At 38.8% G+C, this 24,861-nt stretch overlaps 1 protein-coding gene across 1 annotated transcript in view; it reads right to left on the bottom strand.

Annotated features, from left to right (window-relative positions):
- Vps13B (vacuolar protein sorting 13B) overlaps positions 1-24,861 on the bottom strand; it is a 394,231-nt gene that overhangs the window by 326,452 nt on the left and 42,918 nt on the right. Inside the window, exons 7-8 of the mRNA XM_070098172.1 lie at positions 15,462-15,720; positions 358-527 (exon numbers count right to left, since the gene is read on the bottom strand). Of these exons, the coding sequence (XP_069954273.1) occupies positions 358-527; positions 15,462-15,720 (429 nt within the window). The remainder of the gene's footprint in view (positions 1-357; positions 528-15,461; positions 15,721-24,861) is intronic.

Below are 24,861 nucleotides of genomic sequence, written 5' to 3'. Positions count from 1 at the left end.
TATATTAGGAGAAGTAAGAACCTTAGTTTCTTGGCGTGGGTCTCACATGATAAACTACTCGGTAAATGTTTTAATTATTTCACCGAGGAATTCCAATGGTTTACCAGACCATCCAGTAAGAACTAAACATTGCATTATAATAACTATGAACAGCTGTTATTCATTTAAACATGAAAGCAGCAGAGAAGTTGGGGCTATAATTTTGCAATTTTGAACCAGGGAATATTCAAAATTGTAAGCTTATAATTTTGGATGCAATTAATAAATTTTTTTCTATAGTTAGTGAACTTTCAGTAGTATTTATAATGCCATACTAGAGTAGCATCCACATCTGTGACAATAAAGGCAATAACACACCTTAAAAGTCCAGGTAGCAGTTTCCACATAAAGGCCCATATGCAGTGTCTTGTTAAGACGGTGCCTGTGAGCTGACACAGCATTTTCTTCATCTTCCCAGTAAACTGGAAGGAGCGCTGACCCAAGTGACCAAGCCCACGATGACCACGATCCTTCATCGAAAGAAAAATCTGAAACCAATATGAAACAAAGACAATCAAGTTTCTGCATGCAGTATAACGAACAAAAACTCTTAAATAACAAACTTTTAAAATACTGAGTTTTATAATACTAGTTTCTTTTATAACAGTACATACATGTTGATATTGGCATCAAATATGGCCTCTCCTCACTTAGTGATGGAGTTCGGTTCCTAAGACCACATCGGTAAACAAATTCGTCGCTAAGTGAGGAGCATACTATAATGGTAGTGGGTTTGTGTCAACTGTCTCTGGTATTGTTTTAACCCTTAAACTGTCCAAACGTAGATCTACATTTACTCGTGTAGCGCTCCGACTTTGATTTTCTCCATTTGAAAGCATGTAAAAAAAAGCGTAGATCTACGTTCGGACCACTACACGAGCGAACGTAGATCTACATTTGGACAGTCTAAGGGTTAATGTCACCTTTGCACCATTTATAATATTTCTGGTATATTTTTAAATGTTTATACAGCAGTGTACTGTATATTGTAATAAAAAGAATAGAGGAAATCAGCTCTAATATACATTACATATTTAGGTATGCATACTGGTCAGAGAGCCTGTCGTAAGTCCAAGTCGTCGGTAAACGAATATGTCGTTAAGTGAGCAGAGACTGTATTACTCACATAATAAATTTACAAAAGTCCATAAATATGAACATTACAGTGGGAAAAATTAACTAAAATTAAATTACTGTACTAATACAATTATGACTGGGTTGGGGATAACAACTATACTTCAGTAAACAATAAGATAAAATATGATGCAAAAAGAAGATTACTTGCAAGTCAAAAAATAAAAAAACAACATATGTACCAGAGAATATTGGTACCAACAAATAATTCAACACCTTGAAATATGAGTGTGAGGCATGGGTTGTCAACACTATGGCAAAAAGGAATCTAGAGGCAGCAGAGATGTCATGTTAGAGAGGAATGCATGGTGTGCATATCATGCAGAAAATTCAGAGCATAAAAATTAAAAGGTAAAGTGGGATCACCAAGGGTATAATCCAGAGGGTTAAGGAGGGATTGTTGAGATAGTTTGGGCATGTAGAGAGGATGGGCAGGAATAGGTTGCAAAGTGGGTGTATAAATCTGGGGAGGAAGGTGGGAGGGAAAGGGATTATTCAAGGAATGGTTGGAGGGAGGGATAAAAGAGGCTTTGAGTTTTAGGGGCTAGTGTGAGCATGTTAGATAGGAGTATATATGGACCAATGACTTTCAATAGATGTGCTGTTGGAGAATAAGCAAGGCAACTTTTAGGACAAGATTCAGGGACAACCCATAAGGTGGAATGACAGAAATTGAATAAGTGATAATAAATGTGTTTTCTTTTTAAAAGAAACCCAACCTTGGTGGGAGACAGTCAGTAAGGTAAGAAAAATATTATATGGCAATGTTGGGTTATCAAAGGTATAATTTAGAGCACTTCCACCCTATATTTATTTATCTAAGAGGGTAAATAAATATAGGGGGTGGAAGGAAGGAAGGGTAGAGCTAGTCCCAGGAAGGGTTGGATTGATAAGGAAATGAAGGTTATGAGTGCTAGGATTTAAGCATCCAGCAGCAGGTTGGTAGACAGGAGTGGTGGTAAGTCACCTTTATGACTTAATGTGCTGTTGCAATGTGAGCCATCTACTACATCACCTATGTCTACCCCGATAATATTAACTACCTCTTCAAGTACAGTATCACCTAATTCTATCAACACTACATCAACTACCACTTTGAATAAAACATCAAACACCTCTACCACCATATCAACTATCACATCATCATCAATTACCTCTACCATCAATATTTATGAAGGGACTTAGAGAACTTGGATAGCCAGGCTTGAGTCCTAGAGATGGGAAGTACAGTGCCTGCACTGTACTCCAGCTCAGAAAGTCATATGAATTATGACAACTGGCAAGACAACTACTAAATATTTTTCCTTTATTTTTGGTCACCCTACCTTGGTGGGAGACCAGAAGCTTCAGAACAGGTGGGGCATAGGAGGTGAAAATCTTGTTGAATAGAGGAGGCTTCCAACAGCAAGCAAGAAAAGCAAACATACTGCTTATACTTGTGTGTGTTGGTAGAATTGCTGGTGTCTTTTTTCTGTCTTATAAACATGCAAGATTTCGGATATGTCTTGCTACTTCTGCGTGTTGCAAGAGGTGACTAAAATGCCGGGAGCAAGGGGCTAGTAACCACTTCTCCTGTATGCATTACTAAAGTTAAAAAGAGAAAGTTTTGTTTTTCTTTTTGGGCCACCCTACTTCGATGGGATACAGCCGGATTGTTGAAAAAAAAGCTGACAACTTGTGTGTGTTAAATGTCTATGAAAATAGCAAAATATTCTACAGATCTTTGTATTCACACTTTACGTAAGAGGAAGCAACTCTCCATATTTTAGAATAAGATCAATAATTACATGAAACTACATCAGTATGCAAGCCATCCAAATAATTTTATTTACCTAGCCTTTATTAACCCTTTGACTGTTTCGGTCATAAGTATACGTCTTACGAGCCACCGTGTTTCACGTATATATATATATACATGTACACTCATAAATTCTAGCGGCTTCAAATCAAGGAGAAAGCTGGTAGGCCCAAATGTAAGAGAATGGGTCTGTGTGGTCAGTGTGCACCATATAAAAAAAATTCTGCAGGACGCAGTGCATGATGAGAAAAAAAAACTCCGACTTTTTTTTTTTTTAATTAAAATGCCGACTTTGCGGTTTATTTTCGTATAGTATTTATGGTTGTATTCTTGTTTTCTTGGTCTCATTTGATAGAATGGGAAACATATTATAGAAATAGAGGTGATTTTGATTGGTTTCACTATAAAAAGAACCTTGAAATGGAGCTCAAAATAACGGAAGTGTTTGATTTTTGCCGATGTTCAAAAGTAAACAAATGATGTCATTGTCCAATAAATGTCCAACTAGCCATTCTACTATGCAGTCATGAATGGGTTGACATTATTTATACAATTATTACAATATTGCAGTAGCCTGCATAACAGTAAATCTTCTATTTTTTGTTTGAATAAAAATTAAAAATAGAAAGCAAGAGTAATATCAGAGGGGCCTGGAGATGTGACTGATGAACAAAGAAAATGTTATTTTAGAGCCAGGAATGTCTGTATTGTTCATTCTGGACCCTATTTTGAAATCGTCATATTTTTTAATTTTCGTGAAATTGGCCAAATTGCAAATTTCTGACCATGTTATTGGGTAGTTGGAATCGGTAAATGGGCAGTTTCTTATACTCAATCGATAGAAAAAATGGAGTTCTAAAGAAACAGCTATGAGTTTGGTTGACTGGAACAACGAAATTAGCCAAAAATAGGGCTCAAAATGGGCAAAATCACCGATTCATAAATATCGCTGAAGTCGCTAACTTTGCAAGAGCGTAATTCCATCAGTTTTCCATCAAATTTCATTCTTTTGGTGTCATTACCATCGGGAAAAGATTCTCTATCATTTCATAAGAATTTTTTTTTTTTTAATTTTTGCGACACCAGGAGACACCTCAGGATTTGGGGTTGCAACAGTCAAGTGGTTAACCCTTTCAGGGTCAGCAGGGCCTCTCCTAAACTTGTTCTCAGGGTCGGAAATTTTTAGAAAAAAAAAATTATTTTTTCTCATGAAATGATAGAGAATCTTTTCCTAATCATAATGACACCAAAAGTATGAAATTTGATGGAAAACGAAATTATGCTCTCATGAAGCTAGCGGTCTCGGCGATGTTTACGCATCAGCAATTTCGCCCACTTTGAGCCCTATTTTCGGCCAATTCCAACGTACCAGTCGACAAAAATCATACCTATTTTGCTAGAACTCCCTTTTTTCTATCGAATGAGTACAAGAAACTACCCATTTCCCAATTTCAACTACCAAATAAGGTGGTCAGAAATTGGCAATTTTGCCAATTTCAAACAAATTTCAAAAGATGCCAATTTCAAAATAGGGTCCAGAATAAACAAGATAGACATTCCCAGCACTAAAATAACATTTCCTCTGTTCATTAGTCACACCCCCAGGCCCCTCTTCCATTCTTTTGCTTTCCACTTTGAATTTTTATTCTCACAAAAAATAGAAGATTTACTGTTATGCAGACTACTGCATTAGTGTAGAAATGGAGTAGAAATGGTATAATTAATATCAGCGCACTTGTGAAAGAATATTAGACTCACCAGTTGACATGTATTGGATGCAAGGCATGATTTGTTTACTTTTGAACTATGGCAAAAATTGAACATTTCTGCTACTTTGAACTCAATTTCAAGGTACTTTTCATTGTGAAACCAATAAAAATCATCTCAATTTCTGTAGTATGCTTCCATTCTATAAACTGAGACCAGGAAAACTAGAATACAACCATAAATAGCTCACAAAAGTACACTGCAAAGTCGCTGTTTTAAACCAAAAACACAGTCAGTTTTTTTTTCTAATGATGCACTGTGTGCTGCAGGAATTTTTTTATACTGCACACACTGACCACATAGACCCATTCTTTCATATGTAGGCCTACCAACTTTCTCTTGCTAGATCTGAAGGCGCTAGAATTTATGAGTACTAGTACAGCACCAACCCTGTCGTGCAAGCCGTACTAGTACGGCACCAACCCTGAAAGGGTTAATGATATACAGCAATATACTACAGCATTCATTCTACAGTACTACAATATTCATTCTACAGTACTCTCAAATAAAAGGCTTCGTGTTATGAAGTTATGGACAGAAGCAAAACTATCAATGACACCTTCAGCATTCAGACTCTTGGCTTATTTCAAATACATTGGAACCTCGGTTTTCATATGCCTTAGTTGGAGAGAATTCTTGGAGAAAATTCTCTATAAAATGTATTTTTTGTTGATATATTTGGGCGTCTGGAACGGATTAAATGGTTCTGTTCCAGACACCCAAAAGCATTAACAAAAAATACATTTTATAGAGAATTTTCTCCAAGAATTCTCTCCAATTAGGACATACAAAAACCAAGGTTCCACTGTATATAGATATACTGTAATATGAATTATTTTGCTATCACCACTGTTGTTGCTCACACAGGTTTATAACAGCCACCAGCAGGAAAAATGCGTTCACATGCTGCAGGATTAAACAGCAAACTTACACTGATACACACCAGCATATACAGATCTATGAAAGCCTCATGGTATGATTTGAACCTCTTAGCAAATGTAAGTAGTAAAGTGATAGCATAATCCTGATGTGTTTTTCTATTACAATGTCACACTTAATGAAGTACAACACTTAATGTTTCAGGGTCCATGCTGTTGTTCTACGGGTTTAAAGCCAGGGTCAGTGCCATAGTACTACATGATGAGCTCAGCTCACTCAGATAAGCTGTGAGTGGTAAACTTGGGCCTAGATACGAGAGAATGTGGGAAGTGTGCACCATATAAAATATATCATGCAGCACAAAGTACATAATGAGAAAAAACTGTGACTGTGTTTTTGGTTTAAAACAGCAACTTTATAGCATATTTTCATGTGGTTTTTATGGTTGTACTTATGATTTCTTGATCTTATTTGACAGAATGGAAGATATGTTACAGAAATAGATATGATTTTGACTGGTTTTAGGATGGAAAATAGCTTGAAATTAAGCTCAAAGTAATGGAAATGTTTGACTTTTGCTTATGTTCAGGAGTAAACAAATCACATTACGTGTCCAATACATGTGAATTGGTGGGTCAAATATGCTTTCATGAATGTATACAATTATTACAATATTGCTCTACAGTAAATCTATTTTTTGGTGTGAATAAAAACTCATTGTGAATAAAAAATAAAAATGGAATTCATGTGTAAAACCTGGAAATATAACTAATAAACAGAGGAAATGTTAGTGCCAGGAATGCCTGAACTGTTTATTCTGGACCCTATTTTGAAACTGGAATATTTTGAAATTTGTGTGAAATTGGCCAAATTACCAATTTCTGATCACTTTATTGGGTAGTTAAAATAGTTGAATGGGCAGTTTCATGTGCTCAGTCGATACAATGGAAGGCACAGTAGCATAATAGACAAGAATTTGGTCGACCAGAACAATGTAATTGACCTAAAATAGGAGTCAAAGTGGGCAAAATCGCCATCACATGAATATTGTTGATGCAGCAAAATTTGTTAAAGCCTAATTTGCTAATTTTTCATCAAATTTCATACTTTTTGTTATAATGCCTTTAGAAAAAGATTCTCTACCATTTCATAAGAAAAAATAAAAATGTTTTTGAAAATTCTTGGAGCCTGTGAACAAGTTTCAGATCTGGGGTCTGGATGCTGGAAGGGTGAAAATTTCCTCTGACTGTATAATGACATACTATCTCAAAAATAAAGAATTACTCTTAAAATGAAGCATCTTGAGGATTTAGTGCTGATAAACAATTTATTGTAATATGAGTTAGCTGATGGAGATGATAGGGGAAGAATAAAGCCCCTCCTCCCCAAACTACCTCTTGGCACCTTCACTGTGGCAGACAGCTGGTGTGTTATTCATTAATAACCTCACCTTCAGACATCTTAATTATATTAGGCTTAGCATTGAAATAATCTAACTATGCAACAACATAATGTCAGCAGTAGTTTTAATTTGCTTGAAATGGTCTGCATAACCAGTGGCTTTCCATAACATATGAAATAAATGTCACCTAATTTTGTAACACTCATATACTTTTAAAAAATAAAACATTTGTGCATTCGTTTGAGTGGAAACAAGTGGCTTCAGGATTTTGGCATTATGCTGAAATTCTGTTACAGATAAATTACTGCACAAGGATTAAAATTAAGTCTGCAAGACAAGAATGCACAAAAGATGGTAAATTTTGTCTCATTGACCTTATGGAACTATATGACAAAGTAATGGAAGGGAGACAGCTTGGTGAATTACATTTTCTTAGACTGGAAGAAGGCATTTGATACAGCACTCCACATAAGACTCGGGCAAAAACTTGTGGTGTAGGCAGGAATAATAGGGGACATACCTCAGTGAATTAAAGAGTACCTCAGAGAAAGGAGGCAAAGAGTGACTGTCCAGGAAGAATGGGGAAATATAACAAGCAGGTTGATTCAAGGATCAGTATTAAGGCCAGAACTGTTTCTGTTTTTTGTGAATGATATTCCAGATACAACAGAGTCAGATGCATCCCTGTTTGTTGATGATGTAAAACTGGCATGGACAGGAAAAGACTACAGATGGATCTGGACAAACTGCAAGATTGGTTAATGCAAGGTCATTAAGACTGTGGAAAGGGACATAAGACCTAACACTGTGTATAGTCTCAGGGGACAGAGGTTTCAGATCTCCCTCAGAGAGAAAGTTCTAGGGGTGCGAATAATGAGGATAGACTAAGGGCCCTGAATCTGCACTCTCTAGAAAGACGTAGAATTAGGGGGGATATGATTGAGGTGTATAAATGGAAGACAGGAATAAATAAAGGGGATGTAAATAGTGTGCTGAAAATATCTAGCCTAGACAGGACTCGCAGCAATGGTTTTAAGTTGGAAAAATTCAGATTCAGGAAGGATATAGGAAAGTACTGGTTTGGTAAGAGAGTTGTGGATGAGTGGAACAAACTCCCGAGTACAGTTATAGAGGCCAGAACGTTGTGTAGCTTTAAAAATAGGTTGGATAAATACATGAGTGGATGTGGGTGGGTGTGAGTTGGACCTGATAGCTTGTGCTACCAGGTCGGTTGCCGTGTTCCTCCCTTAAGTCAATGTGACCTGACCTGGCTAGGTTGGGTGCATTGGCTTAAGCCGGTAGGAGACTTGGACCTGCCTCGCATGGGCCAGTAGGCCTTCTGCAGTGTTCCTTCGTTCTTATGTTCTTATGTTCTTATTTCACCAGTGGCACAGGTCAATTGAATAACCTCTGCAACCAATGGTTACCTGGCAAATCTAAGGGTAGTCTTCAGAAATCTCAACAAAGAATGCTTTCAGGCACTTAATACAATATAAGTGAGGCCCATCTTTGAGTACTCAGCACCAGTATGGAACCCACACCTGAGGAAGCATTTTAAGAAACTGGAGAAAGTGCAAAGTTAAGGGGCATCAGCTATGAGAGGATAATGGAAATGAATCTAATAATATTGGAGAACAGAAGAATTCATTCGAGATATGGTGACAACATACAAAATACTCAAGGGAATTGTTAGGGTAAACAGAGACAGGCTGTCTGAAAAGTAAGAAACAAGAACTTGAGGACACAGCTGGAAGTCAAAAACAGTTGAGTAACAGGGAAGTCAGGAGTATACACAAATAACCCGCACATAAAAGAGAGAAGCTTACGACGACGTTTCGGTCCGACTTGGACCATTGACTTTGTCAATGGTCCAAGTCGGACCGAAACGTCGTCGTAAGCTTCTCTCTTTTATGTGCGGGTTATTTGTGTATCGTTCCAGTCACGGTATTGTGCCTTTTTGTTATTTAAGTCAGGAGTATTTCTTTAGTCTCAGGGTGAAGAAGTGGTGTAAGCAGAATCCATACATTGCTTAACCCCTTAACTCTCCAAACGTTGATCTACAGTCTGACTGCTAGCGCTCCAAATGTAGATCAACGTTTTATTTTTCCTGCCTCCAAATTTGGCACGATTGGCCTGAAATGCCTGGTCAGTACAGAATGGGTCTTAACACTCAGTGTGTGTGCAGAATTTTAAAAATCTGGGACCACTTAATACCTTGTGGAAGCACCAGTTCAATCGAGTGCCAGCTAGAGCAAACAATGTGGAAAACACCAGGGATTCACTGATGCCATGTTGTATTAACATTTCCCTTTTAAGAGGAAAGTGATGTTTACCCTGAGATGAATGTGGCCACAAGTGGTTGAGGAAAAATCAAAAACCTTGATAATAACCCATACCTTTGATATTCCTCTGAAGAGTCGAGAGTTTCACAACTCTCGGATCCTGGCCATGGGCCAGGCTTGTCTGGTGCTTGCCTGGTTAACCAGGCTGTTGCTGCTGGAGACCCACTGCCCCACATATCCATCACAGCCTGGTTGATCTGGCACCTGGTGAAGATACTTGTCCAGTTTCCTCTTGAAGGCTTCTACACTTGTTCCAGCCATGTATCTGATATCTTCTGGTAAGATGTTGAATAGTCTGAAAGCCCAGATGTTGATACAATGTTCCCTTATTGCCCCCACTGCACCCCTGCTCCTCATTGGGTTTATTGTACACTTCCTCCCATATCTCTCACTCCAGTATGTTATGGCAGTGTGCTTACTTTCCAGGTATACATTATCATGTATCTCTCTCTCTCCTCCGCTCCAGTGAGTACATGTTCAAGACTTGAAGGCATTTCCAGTAATTTAGGTGCTTTATTGGCTCAATGTGAGCTGTAAACGATCTCTGTATTTGTTCCAGCTCTGATATTTCTCCTGCTTTGAATGGTGCCAGCAGTAATGAGAAATATTCTAAATGAGGGAGCATTAGTGATTTGAAGAATGTCACCATCAGCATTATTTCCCTTGTTTTGAAAGTTTTCAATATTCACCTCATCATCTTCTTGGTTATCGTGATCGTTGTCTTGTTGTGGTCTTTAAAAGAAAGGATTGCCCTCAGACATGACATCTCCACTGCCTCCAGCCTTCTCCTCGCTGCAACATTCATCACCCACGCTTCACACCCATATAAGAGCGTTGGTAAAACTATACTCTCATACATTCCCCTCTTTGCCTCCAAGGACAAAGTTCTTTGTCTCCACAGACTCCTAAGTGCACCACTCACTCTTTTTCCCTCATCAATTCTATGATTCACCTCATCTTTCATAGACCCATCCGCTGACACGTCCACTCCCAAATATCTGAATACGTTCACCTCCTCCATACTCTCTCCCTCCAATCTGATATTCAATCTTTCATCACCTAATCTTTTTGTTATCCTCATAACCTTACTCTTTCCTGTATTCACCTTTAATTTTCTTCTTTTGCACACCCTACCAAATTCATCCACCAATCTCTGCAACTTCTCTTCAGAATCTCCCAAGAGCACAGTGTCATCAGCAAAGAGCAGCTGTGACAACTCCCACTTTGTGTGTGATTCTTTATCTTTTCAGCTGACATAATTATTCCCAGGTCTTTTACATGTTCCTTTTGTTTTATTTGGTGACCCTCTTGAGTTCTGTATATAGTGTTCCTTTTGAGTTCTTCATTCTTTCCATACCTAAGCAGCTGGAACTTATCACCACTGAACATCATGTTGTTCTTCAGTGCCCAGTGGAAAACCCTGCTTATGTCTTCCTGTAATTTTTCAGTGTCCTCTACCCTAGTGACTTTCATGCTTATTTTAGTGTCATCTGCAAATGATGATGCAAAAGTGTGATGGGTGTTATTATCTATGTCTGCTATGAGGATGAGAAACAGCAGAGGTGCCAGGACAATGCCTTGGGGCACTTAGCTTTTTACCTCGCTGATGCTGAATCTTGCTCTGTTAACTACTACTTTTTGTGTTGTGTGTGTTAGGAGCCCAAAACTCGATCTGCCTACCTTCCCAGTAAATTCCATGCCCCTCATTTTGTGCACTATTACTCCATGACTGCATTTGTCAAACACCTATGCAAAATCTGTTTAAATCACATCTGCATTTTGGTCGTCTTTTAATGCCTCCGTAATTCTGTCATAATGGTTCAGCAGTTGTGACAGGCATGATCGTCCTGCTCTAAAATGATACTGGTTCAGGTTATGCTGGTTGTGCAACATTTGTGCCACATCCTTTCAATTTTGATACCACTGACAGTGTCATCCTGCCAGAATGTCCTGTAACCTCTGCCCTAAGTAGAGAGAACTGATTCTGGAACATGTGTAATACGTGTTCGGCAGGCTGGCTGGCTGGCTGGCTGATTGACTTTGGCTGTCTCTATCTCTGTCTATATCTATTTGTCTCTGCCCATCCCCGTCTCTGCCCATCCCTGTCTCTGCCCATCCTCTGTCTGTCTATCCTCTGTCCATCCCTGTCTCTGTCTCTGTCCATCCCTGTCTCTATCCATCCTGTCTCTGTCCATCCCTGTCTCTGTTCATCCCTGTCTCTGTCCATCCCTGTCTCTGTCAATCCCTGTCTCTGTCTCTGTCTCACAGGTAACCCTAAGTACAGTTATCATATATAGTGTAAATTACCTAGGATAACCTAAAAAATCCACAGTGTTATACTGGCAAGTAATACGCATTTTTGTTTGTTCTAGAATCAGACGTGACCACTCTGTATCATGTGTAATACCTGATGGTTCATGAGCAGCTCTGTGAGACAGAAAGAGACAAGCATACAGAGAGACTGGGAAACACAGGCAGACAGAAAGACAGTTAAGAAGAGAGAGTTACTCAGATAGACAGAGAGATAGAGAAACAGACAGACATGTTTATGTGTAACAGTAAAAACAAATAAAGCCAGGGTTCCCTGGAGCAGTGCACAATCATCAATATTAGAGTGCTGCACTGTCAGCAGTGGAGTGACACTCGTCTTAACACTGTGCTTCAAGGAATTTCATATATACTCCAACATGTCTAAAACATTGCTGGGACCTATGAATACTTTGTATACACAGTGGAACCCTGGTTTTCACATGCCCCAGCTTGCATTTAAAACCACAGCTATTCTCCGTAAAATGTATTCTTTGTTAATATGTTTGGGTGTCTGGAACAGATTTACATTATTTCTTATAGTAAATATTAACAAAAAATACATTCATAGAGAATAACTGTGGTTTTACATGCAAGCTGGGGCATACGAAAACCAGGGTTCCACTGTATTTCTAGACAACAGAGTGGTACCATGGCAGGTGAAAATGCTCACCTGTCAGTGTGTTTGTGACTATTTAAATACTCTTTCAGTATTTAATATTAGTGTCAGACCAAAGATTGGCTATAAAATCACAAGAACTATTATAAACTGTAATTATCAGAACATAAAAATTATATAAATAAAAAGAATAAGAATAAAAAGTATATCGGCAACACTTAGGTAAGCAGCAGGATTCTGTGTTGCCATCAGTAAGTACTGATCCTATTTTTTTTTTTGTCTTATTACAGAAAATTGCTCTCTTTATTTAAAAATAGATATATACATATACATTTTTTTTTTTAAATATTCAGAGCGCTAGCAGTGACAACTTAGATCTACATTTGGACTGACAGGAGGCTATGAGGAAGTGAATCTGGCAAACAGCAACTTGAGAAGCAGGGCCAGGAAATGGGACATGACCCCTGCAGCCACACAGGGGTGGCTGCAGTAAAAACAACTGATAATTACTTAGAAGCTAATAAACTACATAAATAGTGTGTTGTAATGGGATGCTTATGTGGTGTATGTAGCAAACCCAAGAAAATAAATGTTGCAGTATTAAGAACATGCACATGGAAAGAGCAAAATAATATACAGTACGACCCCCATACCCACGGGTTCTGTTTCTGCAGTTTCAGTTATCTAAGGCTTACCAATGCCCAAAAATAAGCCTTAATTTTGTTTAATAATGGCAACAAAGAATGAAAGTAGTGACGACGGTAGTTCTTCAAAGCCTAAGAGAAGTCGTGAAGTGCTTCCCATCAGTGAAAAAGTGATAATTCTTGACTTACTGTTAATAATTTATCAATTAAACTTCATTATAGGTATACAGAAGACTGTTATATTACACAGGTTTATTTTCCAAATTTTTGGTTATTACACTATTGAAAAACTGTGGTATATTTTTATACAACACTTCGTAAAATTAACTTAACACAGTTCTGTTTGTAGATGGAGAAAAAATTTGGAGCGTCGCCCACAGGATGAAGAAATATTTCCCCAGCTCTCAGGCTGCCTGGCTCTGAGTCAGACTGCTGTCTCTACAGGGGAGGCCTATCTTCCTCCCCTGCCACCACCTCTCTCCCAGTGTAAGTGCATACGCATCTCGTACAATCCTTCTAGGAGCTAGCTGTGTTTGCGAATTATGTTTTGATATTTTAATTGCTATATCTTGCATCTGCCAAGCAACCATGGCACCTAGTAGGCATGAAAGCGATGTTGAAAGTGGCAAGAAATGGTTTAAGCATTTAAGTCTTGGAGTTATGAAGAAAACTGACATATTTGACAAGCTTAAAAGTGGTTCACATGTACTGGATATAGCTAAGGCTCATGTATGGCCTTAATGAAGCATCAGTTCATACAGTTAAAGAGAATGAGGCAAATATCCAGGCTTGTGTAATGAATAACCCCGATGTCATCTCATGAAAAGAATGAGACGTAGATCACAACTACCTGAATAAGCTGACTGACTTGCTGACTACACTGACTTGACTTACTGTCATGACTGATTTACTGACTTACTGGACTGAGACTTTCTGACTGACTGGACTAAGACTTACTGACTTGACTAACTTACTGACTTTTTTTAAATGACTTACTGACTTGATGGAATTGACTTGACTGAAATGACTTAACTGAATTAACTTAATAAGTCGACTGAATTGACTGACTGACTGGACTGATCTGACTGACTCATTAGACTTACTGACTTACTAACTTGTCTGACTTACTGACTTGACTTACTAACTGAACTCACTTAAAGTTAGACTTTTTTCACTGAAGAGGACCCTGACAAATCTAGAAGCAGTGCTCTGAAACAGGGTCTAAGCTGATGATACCTTACCATCAGCTGTATAATGTACTTCAGGGTAAAAGAACCCAGAGATCCATTACAGAATTTATGCACACTCCAGTACAACCATTGACTTCAGTACCAGAACCTCAACCGTCCACCTCACCCCAGTAGAGCCACAACATAACTTTCTTCACAATCATCAACAAACAACAGTACCCACAATTTAAGGTAAGAAATACTATTATTTCTGTTGCAATAGAGAAAACATAATACATCACAATAGTGAGCAACAATTATATAATCATTTTTTTTTTGTAAAATCTGGAGATCTAAAAAAAAGTTTGACTTTCTTTGGGGATCCCAGTTTATCTACCACAGACTTATCTAACACAGCATTTTCAGGAACGTAACTACAGTGTAATACAATGGTTTACTGTATGTGTAAATGAAAAACAACATATACAGTGGACCCCCGCCTTATGATCAGCTCCCAACTCAACCAATTATGTAAGTGTATTTTTGTAAGTGCTTTTGTACGTGTATTTTTGGGGGTCTGAAACGGACTAATCTAATTCACAATATTCCTTATGGGAACAAATTCGGTCGGTAACGGCACTGGAACAGACTTCTGGAATGAAATAATATCGTAAGGTGGGGGTCCACTGTATAGGGTTCACTACTATCCTATGTTCTGGGTATCCACGGTAGGTCTTGGAACATATCACCAGCAGATACAGGGGGACTACTGTATAACAAACATTTCAAAAAGGAAAGCCAATGTACGTATAGTAATAACGGCAGAATTGCCGATAAAATGTTAGGTAAATGAATGAACAGAGATGTAACTAATGTGACATTTTACTGTAACAATGTTTTGTTCTCTAGGAGCTTTGTCAAGCTGTATGAACTTGACAAAGTAAAGCTCCTGGACAGCAAAATGTTACTGCAATAAAATGTCACACTGGTTGCAGCTGTGTCCATTTATATAACAAAATAAATAGAGAAAATAAGCAAAAGTTGAGTGAAAGTACAAGATTTGTGTATAGGAGAAGTGATCATTTTAACTCATCAGCAATCCCCAACCAACATAAAGTGACCCAAAATAAAAAAAGAAGGAAAGCATTCACTGTCATTACTTCACTTGCTGCCTTGCCAGAAGAGCACTAACATCACAGCTTATATGGTATTTATAGATAAAGCAGATTTATGACATGTCATGATTACGGTGTGCAAAGCACTTGCATGGCTCCTGCATGACACAGCTAATATGACTTATTATAACAGAATCCGCTGAAATAAACAATACAAGAAAAACAGTATGTGACTACAATGATTACCTTCATTAAGCCCCAAGTCTCCATCTTTTCCAGCAGGTAGTCCTGCAGGGTGTTCAGTGTCAGGTGAAACATCTCCATAGTAGAGCGCAAGTGTTAACTGAAGCAGTCTCAAAAACATGGGCAACTGCATATCAGAAAGACTGAAGTGTAGTAGAGGGCAGAAAACATCATAGCGAGTGCACAGTGGCTGAACAGAGTTGACAGATTCAAACTGGCGGACAACTCTGCATGACAGTGAGCATCGGTACATCAATGGCTCCTGCAAAGTATAATCTTAGTAAAGCTTCAATAAGATAAAATTCATGTGTTGAAGGACTACATATTAACCTGCAGATATAAACACTAGCCATATACAATACTAATAATTCAAAAGACTGTATGAAAAGACCACCTTAACTAATAAATACAGAAAACTGCAAAAGCAAGACTACATATAAACAATACAAATATCAGGTAGAAAACAGATGTAAGAAGAAAAAAGACAAGAAAACAAGGACTGAGAAATATTAAAAATAGATGTCCTAAAATATAACCTAAAGTATCTGAATATGCAGCAAGGAGCAGCAATAGAGTTGCAGTACAGTGACTATAGCCACAAATGTAATCAATATAAAACTTATACCTCTTCATCAGAGGTTTTATGGCACACCCTGTGTTCACTTCATTTACACAATCAACAGAAAAATGATAGGAAAATTTTGTTACTAATGAAATAAGAAAGGCTATATTATATTATTGTTTAACACATCATCTGTCTATCACCAAGGCAGGGTGACCCAAAAAAGAACATACAAAGCTTTTCTTCTTTCTACATTTAGTAATTTATATAGGAGGAGAGGTTACTAGCCCCTTACTCCAAGCTATATATGTTCATCAATGAAAACCATTACTGATATAGTATAACCTTAGACATGAAGCTATTACTTGTAATGCATGGTAAGTAGCAGTCTGAGAGGTAGCAGATATGCTTTCATACAGCAACTAAGTGTAATTTTTTTTTTTAACACACTGGCTGTCTTCCACCGAGGTAAAGTGACCCAAAAATGAAACACTTCCACCATCATTCATACTAGCGCTGTCTCACCAGAGGCGCTCAGATACAACAGTTCAGATGCCCCTTCAAACAGTAAATATCTCTAACCCCTCTTGCAGAGTGCAGGCATTGTATGTCCCACTTCCAGGATTCATGTCTGGCTAACCGGTTTCCAAATCCCTTCACAAACTGTTACTCCAACAGCTCGTCAGGTCCCAAAAACTATTATCCTCCATACTGTTATAAAATATCAAATGATGACTGTAATTGTGACAGATGATATGTAACAGAAAAAAGAGCAAGACTGAAAGTGAACATGAGGATAATGTGTACACGTGATCAGCTACTAGCATGGAGAAGTACAGTTAAAGACAGATGAGGGGAGTTATTAGATGAGGAGTTGCAGGTATTGGGAAGATGGCAAGAATATTATGAAGATTTGTTAAATGTAGTTGAAGAAAGGGAGGCAGTGATTTCAACCATTGGCCAAGGAGGTATAACACCCTTCAGGTGTGTGAATGAAAGGGGGTAAAGCAGCTGGAATTAATGGGATCAAGACGGATATGTTAAAATCAGGTGGGAATATAGATTTGGAATGGTTGGTACTTTTGTTCAATAAATGCATGAATGAGAGAAAGGTACATAAGGATTGGCAAAGAGCACGCACAGTTCTTTTGTATAATAGAAAGGGGGAATAAGAGAGAATAAAAATTACAGGGGAATAAGCCTGTTGAGTAAACCAGGTAAGTGTATGGCAAAATTATTACTGAAAGAATTAAGGGCAAGATGGAGAGCAGGAATGCAGATGAACAGGGAGGCTCTAGGTAGGATAGGAGATGTGTACACTGTTTACATTGAAGCATATAAGTAAACAATATATAGATAGAGGTAGGGAAATTTTTATTGCAATCACAGATTTAGAAGAGGCATATGGTAGGGTGGATAGGGAACCAATGTGGCAGATGTAAGTGTATGAAATAGGCGACTCATAAAATCATAATGACACAACTGCACACAAACTCACTAGCCATGAGTTCAATCCCCAATCATACAGTGGTTTATGAAATAGGTGGTTGGCTACTGAAAGAAATTAAGGGTATGTACAAAAAGAGATATTATTTTCCAGTAAAAGTAGGCCTTAGACAGGGATGCATGATGTCACCATGGTTGTTTAACCCTTTGAGGGTCCGTGCCGTAGATCTACGGCTTTACGTTGAGGGTCCAAACCGTAGATCTACATCATGAGCTCAGCTCATTCTGATAAGCTGTGAGCGGTAAATTTTGGCCTAGATATGACAGAATACATCTATGTGGTATGTGTGCACCATATAAAACAAATCCTGCAGTACACAGTGCATAATGAGAGAAAAAACTGAGACCGTAATTTTCGATTAAAACAGCAATTTTGCAGTGTTTTTTCATATGTTTTTTAAAGTTGTATTTGCAATTTCTTGGTCTCATTTGATAGAATGGAAGATATATTACAGAAATAGAGATGATTTTGATTGGTTTTAGTATTGGAAATGGCTTGAAACTGAGCTCAAAGTAGCAGAAATGTTAAATTTTTGCCGATGTTCAAGAGTAAACAAATGACCTCACACGTCTAATACACGCCTGCTGGTGGGTCTAACATATGTTCACATATGTGGTGATATTATTTATACAATTATTACAATATTGCATAACAGTAAATCTTCTATTTTATGGTTTGAATAAAAATTCATTATGTTAATTAACCCTTTCAGGGTCCAAGGCCCAAATCTGGAGTCACGCACCAGTGTCCAAGAATTTTCAAAAAAAAAATTTGTTATTTTTTCTTATGAAATCGTAGAGAATCTTTTTGTGAAGGTAATAAAACAAAAAGTACGAAATTTGGTGGAAAATTGACGAAATTATGCTCTCGCGAATTTTGATGTGTCAGCGATATTTACGAATCGGCGATTTTGCCGACTTTGACTCCCATTTTAGGCCAATTACATTATTCCAATCAACCAAATTCTTAGCTATTTCACTAGTATTAGTTCTATTCTATCGATTGAGCACAAGAAATCGCCAAGTCAACTGTTTCAACTACAAAATAAAGTGATCGGAAATTGTTAATTTGGCCAATTTAACACAAAGTTCAAAATATTCCAATTTCAAAATAGGGTCCAGAATGAACAATGTAGGCATTCCTGGCACTAAACTAACATTTTCTCTGTTCATTAGTTATGTTTTGAGGCTTTACAAGTAAATTCCATTTTGATTTTTTATTCACATAATGAATTTTTATTCACACCAAAAAATAGAAGATTTACTGTTATGCAATACTGTAATAATTGTATAAATATCATCACCATATTTGTGAATGTATATTAGACCCACCAGCTCACGTGTATTAGATGTGTGAGGTCGTTTGTTTACTCTTGAATATCGGCAAAAATTTAACATTTCCGCTACTTTGAGCTCAGTTTCAAGCCATTTCCAGTGCTAAAACCAATCAAAATCATCTCTATTTCTGTAATATGTCTTCCATTCTATCAAATGAGACCAAGAAATCGCAAATACAACTATAAAAAACATACGAAAAAACACTGCAAAGTTGCTGTTTTAATCGAAAAATCATGATTTCATTTTTTTCTCTCATTATACACAGTGTGTTGCAGGATCTGTTTTATGTGGTGCACACATACCACATAGATGTATTCTCTCATATCTAGGCCCAAATGTACCACTCACAGTTTATCAGAGTGAGCTGAGCTCATGGCGTAGATCTACGGTTTGGACCCTGAACGTAAAGCCGTAGATCTACGGGACGGACCCTGAAAGGGTTAAAAATCAAAATGGAATTCATTAGTAAAGCCTCAAAACATAATTAATGACCCGAAGAAATGTTAGTTTAGTGGCAGGAATGCCTGCATTGTTTATTCTGGACCCTATTTTGAAAATGCAGTATTTTGAACTTTGCATTAAATTGGTCAAATTACCAATTTCTGATCACTTTATTTTGTAGTTGAAACAGTTCACTTGGCAATTTCTTGTGCTCAATCAATAGAATAGAAGTAATACTAGTGAAATAGCTAAGAATTTGGTCGACTGGAATAATGTAATTGGCCTAAAATGGGAGTCAAATTCGGCAAAATCGCTGATGCGTAAATATCGCTGACACATCAAAATTCGCGAGAGCACAATTTCATCAATTTTCCAGCAAATTTCGTACTTTTTTGTTTTATTACCTTCAGAAAAAGATTCTCTACCATTTCAAAAGAAAAAATAACAAAATTATTTTTTGAAAATTCTTGGACACTGGTGCACCCTTTGAAATTTGGCCTCTGGACCCTGAAAGGGTTAACATATTGATGGAATGGGTTGTAAAAGAAGCGAATGTTAGGGAGTTGGGGAGTGGTGTGTGATTAAAATATGCAGAATCTAATACAAAATGGTAGCTGTCAGTTGGTTTTTGCTTTTGAGAGATTTTGAAGAGTAGCTGTAAATGTTGGTGGATGAATTTGGGAGGGAGTGTAAAAGAAGGAAATTAAAAGAGAACATAGAAAAGAGTAAGTTGATGAGGGTATCAAATGATTTAGGTAATGAAAGATTGGATATCAGATTGGAAGAAGGGAGTATGAGAAAAGTGGAGTGCACTATACTTATCACCGTACATTGTGTACATATTGCTGTTCTAAATTGGTGAAGGATAATATAAGTCTAAACTTTTTCTGCTGTGTTTATTTTGCTCCCATTACACCCGGGATAACAGGCCATTTGGATTCCTGGGTTGTAATATGGGTAGCCTGTCCGAGAGCTGGAGCTGGACTTAGAGAAACGGTTGAGCTTAGGGTGAAGCTCGTAGCAGGAACATTGTGCAGCTTGCTGTCTGGCATTGCTTTACAAATTTTGCATGTCAGTTGCTTTGTTATGGTCAGCCTTGCTATTGTGTGATCGTTCAACAGCTCGCTACTAGCTTGTTCGGTGTGCTCGCTTCGCTACGGTCAATCTTATAGAACAGTGTAGCTGTCTGGCATTGCTTTACAAATTTTGCGTGTCAGTTGTTACTAGCCTGTTCGGTGTGGAGAATTTTGCAGTCGGCTTTGCTTGTATGCGTATTCTGCAATCGTACTGTGCATAGCTAAGCGTGTTCTGCAAATTAACATGTTACGTTGGGGTATTCTGCAATCGTACTGTGCATAGCGAATAACTTATGCCACCTAGACGAGTCAGACGTCTGGTGTCGGCATATACTTTGCATAACCTACCTAAATTGTCCCTACAGCGTTGTTGGCAAATTGCTCGTTCCATTGGCATTAAATACAAACGCACTCTCACAGCTGCGCAAATGCGTTCACTGATTGCTGACAAACTTATAGAAGAAGAGATGGCACATCAGACTCCTCCCTCTACGGGAGCTAGGGCAAAAACTACTATGTTCTCGCAGGAGGAAGATGATACACCTACGGAGCAAAATGGTCAGTATAGTGCAGCTGGGTTGTCTCAGGGTGAATCAGCGTCGTTGGCACTTGAGCTGGCAAAAATCAATCTTGAGCAAACTAGGGAACAGAGAGCATTCGCAAGGGAAGAATTTGATAGGGAAAGAGAAAGGAGGCAGTTTTCGCATTCTGTAAATGATTTTAGTTTACAAAAAGCAGAACAGCTTGTTCCCCGCTTCAATGAGGCCGAACCAGAGCAATTTTTCGAAAGCTTCAAAAATCAGGCTCGAGCCTTGAGGTGGCCGGAACAGCATTGGGCATCGTTGGTTCATACAGCATTATTGGGTAAGGCACAGGAATTTACGTCAGTATTAAATGACGCTGAATTTTCTGATTATCAAGTAGTGAAGACCACAGTGTTGGGAGCATATACATGTATCCCAGCCAAATACAAAAAACTTTTTAAACTAAGCAGGCGGCAGCTTGGTCAATCCCTCGTGGATTTTGTAAGACAGCAAACCAAAGCTTTTACCAGCTGGTATAAAGCAAGTGGTGTCTCTACCTTTGAGGAGCTGGTACAGCTTATTCTGATTGATAACCTGCTGAAGTCTGTGGGACCAGAGGTTCGAGTCTTTCTGCAGGATCGTGACTTAACCACTGCATTGGAGGCAGCCAGGTTGGCTGATACCTTCGAAACTAACCGCTCCTTGTCCGAGCGGTCCCATCTCTCTTTTCAACGGCCTGGCATGAGCAGAGATCGTCGACCTTGGAGAATGAAGTGCCAGCCGGAGGGAGAACGTCAATGTCAGCCAACTAAGTCACCTGGTGAGCCACGCTTCTCAACATATGGTCCACCTGCGGAGAGGCAAACTACTCATGGTGCATCTCGACAACAGTATCCAGAGACACCAGCCAGAACGACACCATTTGCAACGTCAGCAGGGAGTAAAGGGCAAGCCTGTCGTCTGCTTCCTCTGCAACAAAGTAGGTCACATCCGTCCCAACTGCCCCCATAAACCCCAACCCATTGGGAAAATCTCTAATATCCCTAGTAACATGTCCCCTAGAGAAGTAGAAAAAGGTATGGCCCCTTATTATTGCAAGAGCCTTATTTCCCTTCAGGAAAACTCAGAAACAACTAAAGTAAAGACCTTTAGAGATACTGGAGCATATTGCTCACTTGTAAGAGAAGGAATATTACCCCTTTCAGAGAATACTTCTTTGAATTCCTCTGTTTTATTGGAAGCATTTGGAGGAGCTATATATTCTGTTCCTTTGCATAAAATTTATGTACAGTGCAAATATTACACTGGGTACTTGACTGTAGGTGTCTCAAAAGGATTCCCCATGAAAGATGCCATGTTATTACTGGGTAATAACATTACTACTGTTAGTTCATGTCCTGAACATATAATGATTAATTCTTCTCCGGTGTTGGCCATAACTCGGGCAACATCCCAAGGGTTGTCTGGAGGGAATGCTGACCTATCCTTGGACGACTCCGATCTCGGAATAGCCACGTTGTTTTATGAGGCACACCGGCCGGAGCCTCATAAATCAAGTGAACAGACCCCGATCAAGCCTTCCTATTCCCAGGTTGCAGGATTGCCAGATGTCTCTGTTTCCATGCCCGAGGGACTGTCCTTCCGGGAGGAACAACGAAAGGACCCTTCTTTAAAATTCGCTTTTCAGGCAGCCATGGGTAAATCCTCTTTGGGCCATCTGGTCAAGTATGAAGTTAAAAACAATTATTTGATCTGCACTGAGACTGGTAAGGAGATAGAGGGCCGGCAATTGTATGACAGGTTAGTGGTTCCAACCAAGTTTAGACCTCAAATATTAAATATAGCTCATAATACTTCATTAGGAGGTCACTTAGGAATTACAAAAACCTTGTATAGAATCACAAAAGAATTTTATTGGCCAAAATTAAAGAAAGATGTGAAGAATCATATTAGGTGTTGCCGAGAATGTCAGCAAGTAGGTAAACCTGGACATTCCACTAAACCTGCACCTCTCCAACCTATACCTGCTGATGGAGAACCTTTTGCAGATTTAATTATAATTGTGTAGGTCCACTACCTAGGTCAAAGTCTGGAAATCAATATTTATTTACGATTATGGATAAAGTAACCAGATATCCTGAAGCAATTCTCATGCGTAGTATTAACACTAAAGCTATTCTCAAAGCTTAAACCAAATTCATTTCTTGTTTTGGCATTCCTAAAAGTATTCAAAGTGATCAAGGTACTAACTTCACTGCCAAAGCATTTAGGGAAGCATTAACTAGGCTAGGGATAATCCACAACTTATCCACTGCCTATCATCCTCAGTCCCAAGGCGCCTTGGAAAGATTCCATCAGACATTAAAAACAATGATGAGAACTTTTTGCATGCACTTTCCTACAGACTGGGATGAATCACTACCTTTGTTGCTGTTCTCAGTACGAGAGACGGTGCAAGAGTCTACAGGGTATAGTCCGTTTGAGCTGATCTTTGGGCACAATGTGCGAGAGGTCCCGGGTTCGGCTCCCGGACAGGCCCCCATATTACAACCCAGGAATCCAAATGGCCTGTTATCCCGGGTGTAATGGGAGCAAAATAAACACAGCAGAAAAAGTTTAGACTTATATTATCCTTCACCAATTTAGAACAGCAATATGTACACTATGTACAGTGATAAGTATAGTGCACTCCACGGTAAGCAAGGCAGAAATAGAAGCCACAAGATAGCAGACCGTGCTTCAACCAGCTCTAGAATGGGAATGACAAGGGCAGACAGGAGAGCGGTACCCACATAACCTCTGCGATTGCCAAAACCATCTTCTTATTGGCTAGAACCTGGTCACTAGTTGAACGACGGGGCCCCATCATCAACTCTTAGCAACCTGGTTCGCTGGTTGGGGGAGATAGCCTGTAAATAAGGGTGTGTACATGCGCCGAATAAAGGTTACGTACTCTTTGCATGCCACATCAGATATTTGGGAGTGGACTTGTCGCCAGACAGATCTACGAAAGACGAGGTAAACCATAAAATTGATGCAGGAGAAACCCGCCCATGGTATGGTTTGTGTGCAATCATGTCATTACGATTTCATGAGTCATTGATGCAGGAGAAAAGGTGGGTGGTGCAATGAGGCATCTGTGGAGATGAAAGTTATCCATAGAGGCAAAAAGGCTAATGAATGAAATTATAATTGTACCAACACTCCTCTATGAGTATGAAGCATGGGTTGTGAATATTGCAGCAAGGAGGCTGAAGCAGTGGAGGTGTGTATGAGGACAATGTGTGGTGTGAATATTGTGCAGAGAATTCATAGCTTGGACATTAGGAGATGTGGGGTTACTAAAATTATTATACAGAGGGCTTAGGAGGGGTGGTTTGGGCATTTAGAAAGGATGAAGCAAAATAGGATGGCTTGGAGAGTGTATAAATCTGTAGTGGAGCAAAGGCAGGGTAGAGGTCACTCTAGGGAAAGTTGGAGGGAGGAGAGTTAAGGAGGTTTCATGTGTAAGGGGCTTAGACATCCAATAAGTATGTGTGAGCATGTTAGATAGGAGTGGAGGCAACTGGTTTTTGGGACTTGACAAACCGTTGGAGTATGAGAAGGGTAACATCTGTAAAGGGATACAGGGAAACTGATAAGCAAGACTTGTGTCCTAGAGGTGGTAAGTACAGTGCCTGCACTCTGAAGGAAGGGTGGGACTATTTGCAGTTCAGAGAGACGTCTAAACTGTAGTATCAGCACACCTCTGGCAAGCCAGTGATAAGAGTGAATGATGGTGAAAGTGTTCCTTCTTTCATGGGGTCACCCTACTAATAAGAATATCTATTCAGGACCATAATTCACATGATTCCCATGCTAATGACAGACAATGCTTGGTACTAGACAAAAGGCTGCAGTAGCCCAAGACTAACCATACTGAAAGTCACAATTTTATCTGTTAACTTTAAAAGCTT

Source organism: Cherax quadricarinatus, chromosome 4, assembly GCF_038502225.1.
Source record: "Cherax quadricarinatus isolate ZL_2023a chromosome 4, ASM3850222v1, whole genome shotgun sequence".
Classification (NCBI taxonomy): Eukaryota; Metazoa; Arthropoda; class Malacostraca; order Decapoda; family Parastacidae; genus Cherax; species Cherax quadricarinatus.
This window is presented reverse-complemented; position numbering and strand designations above follow the sequence as displayed.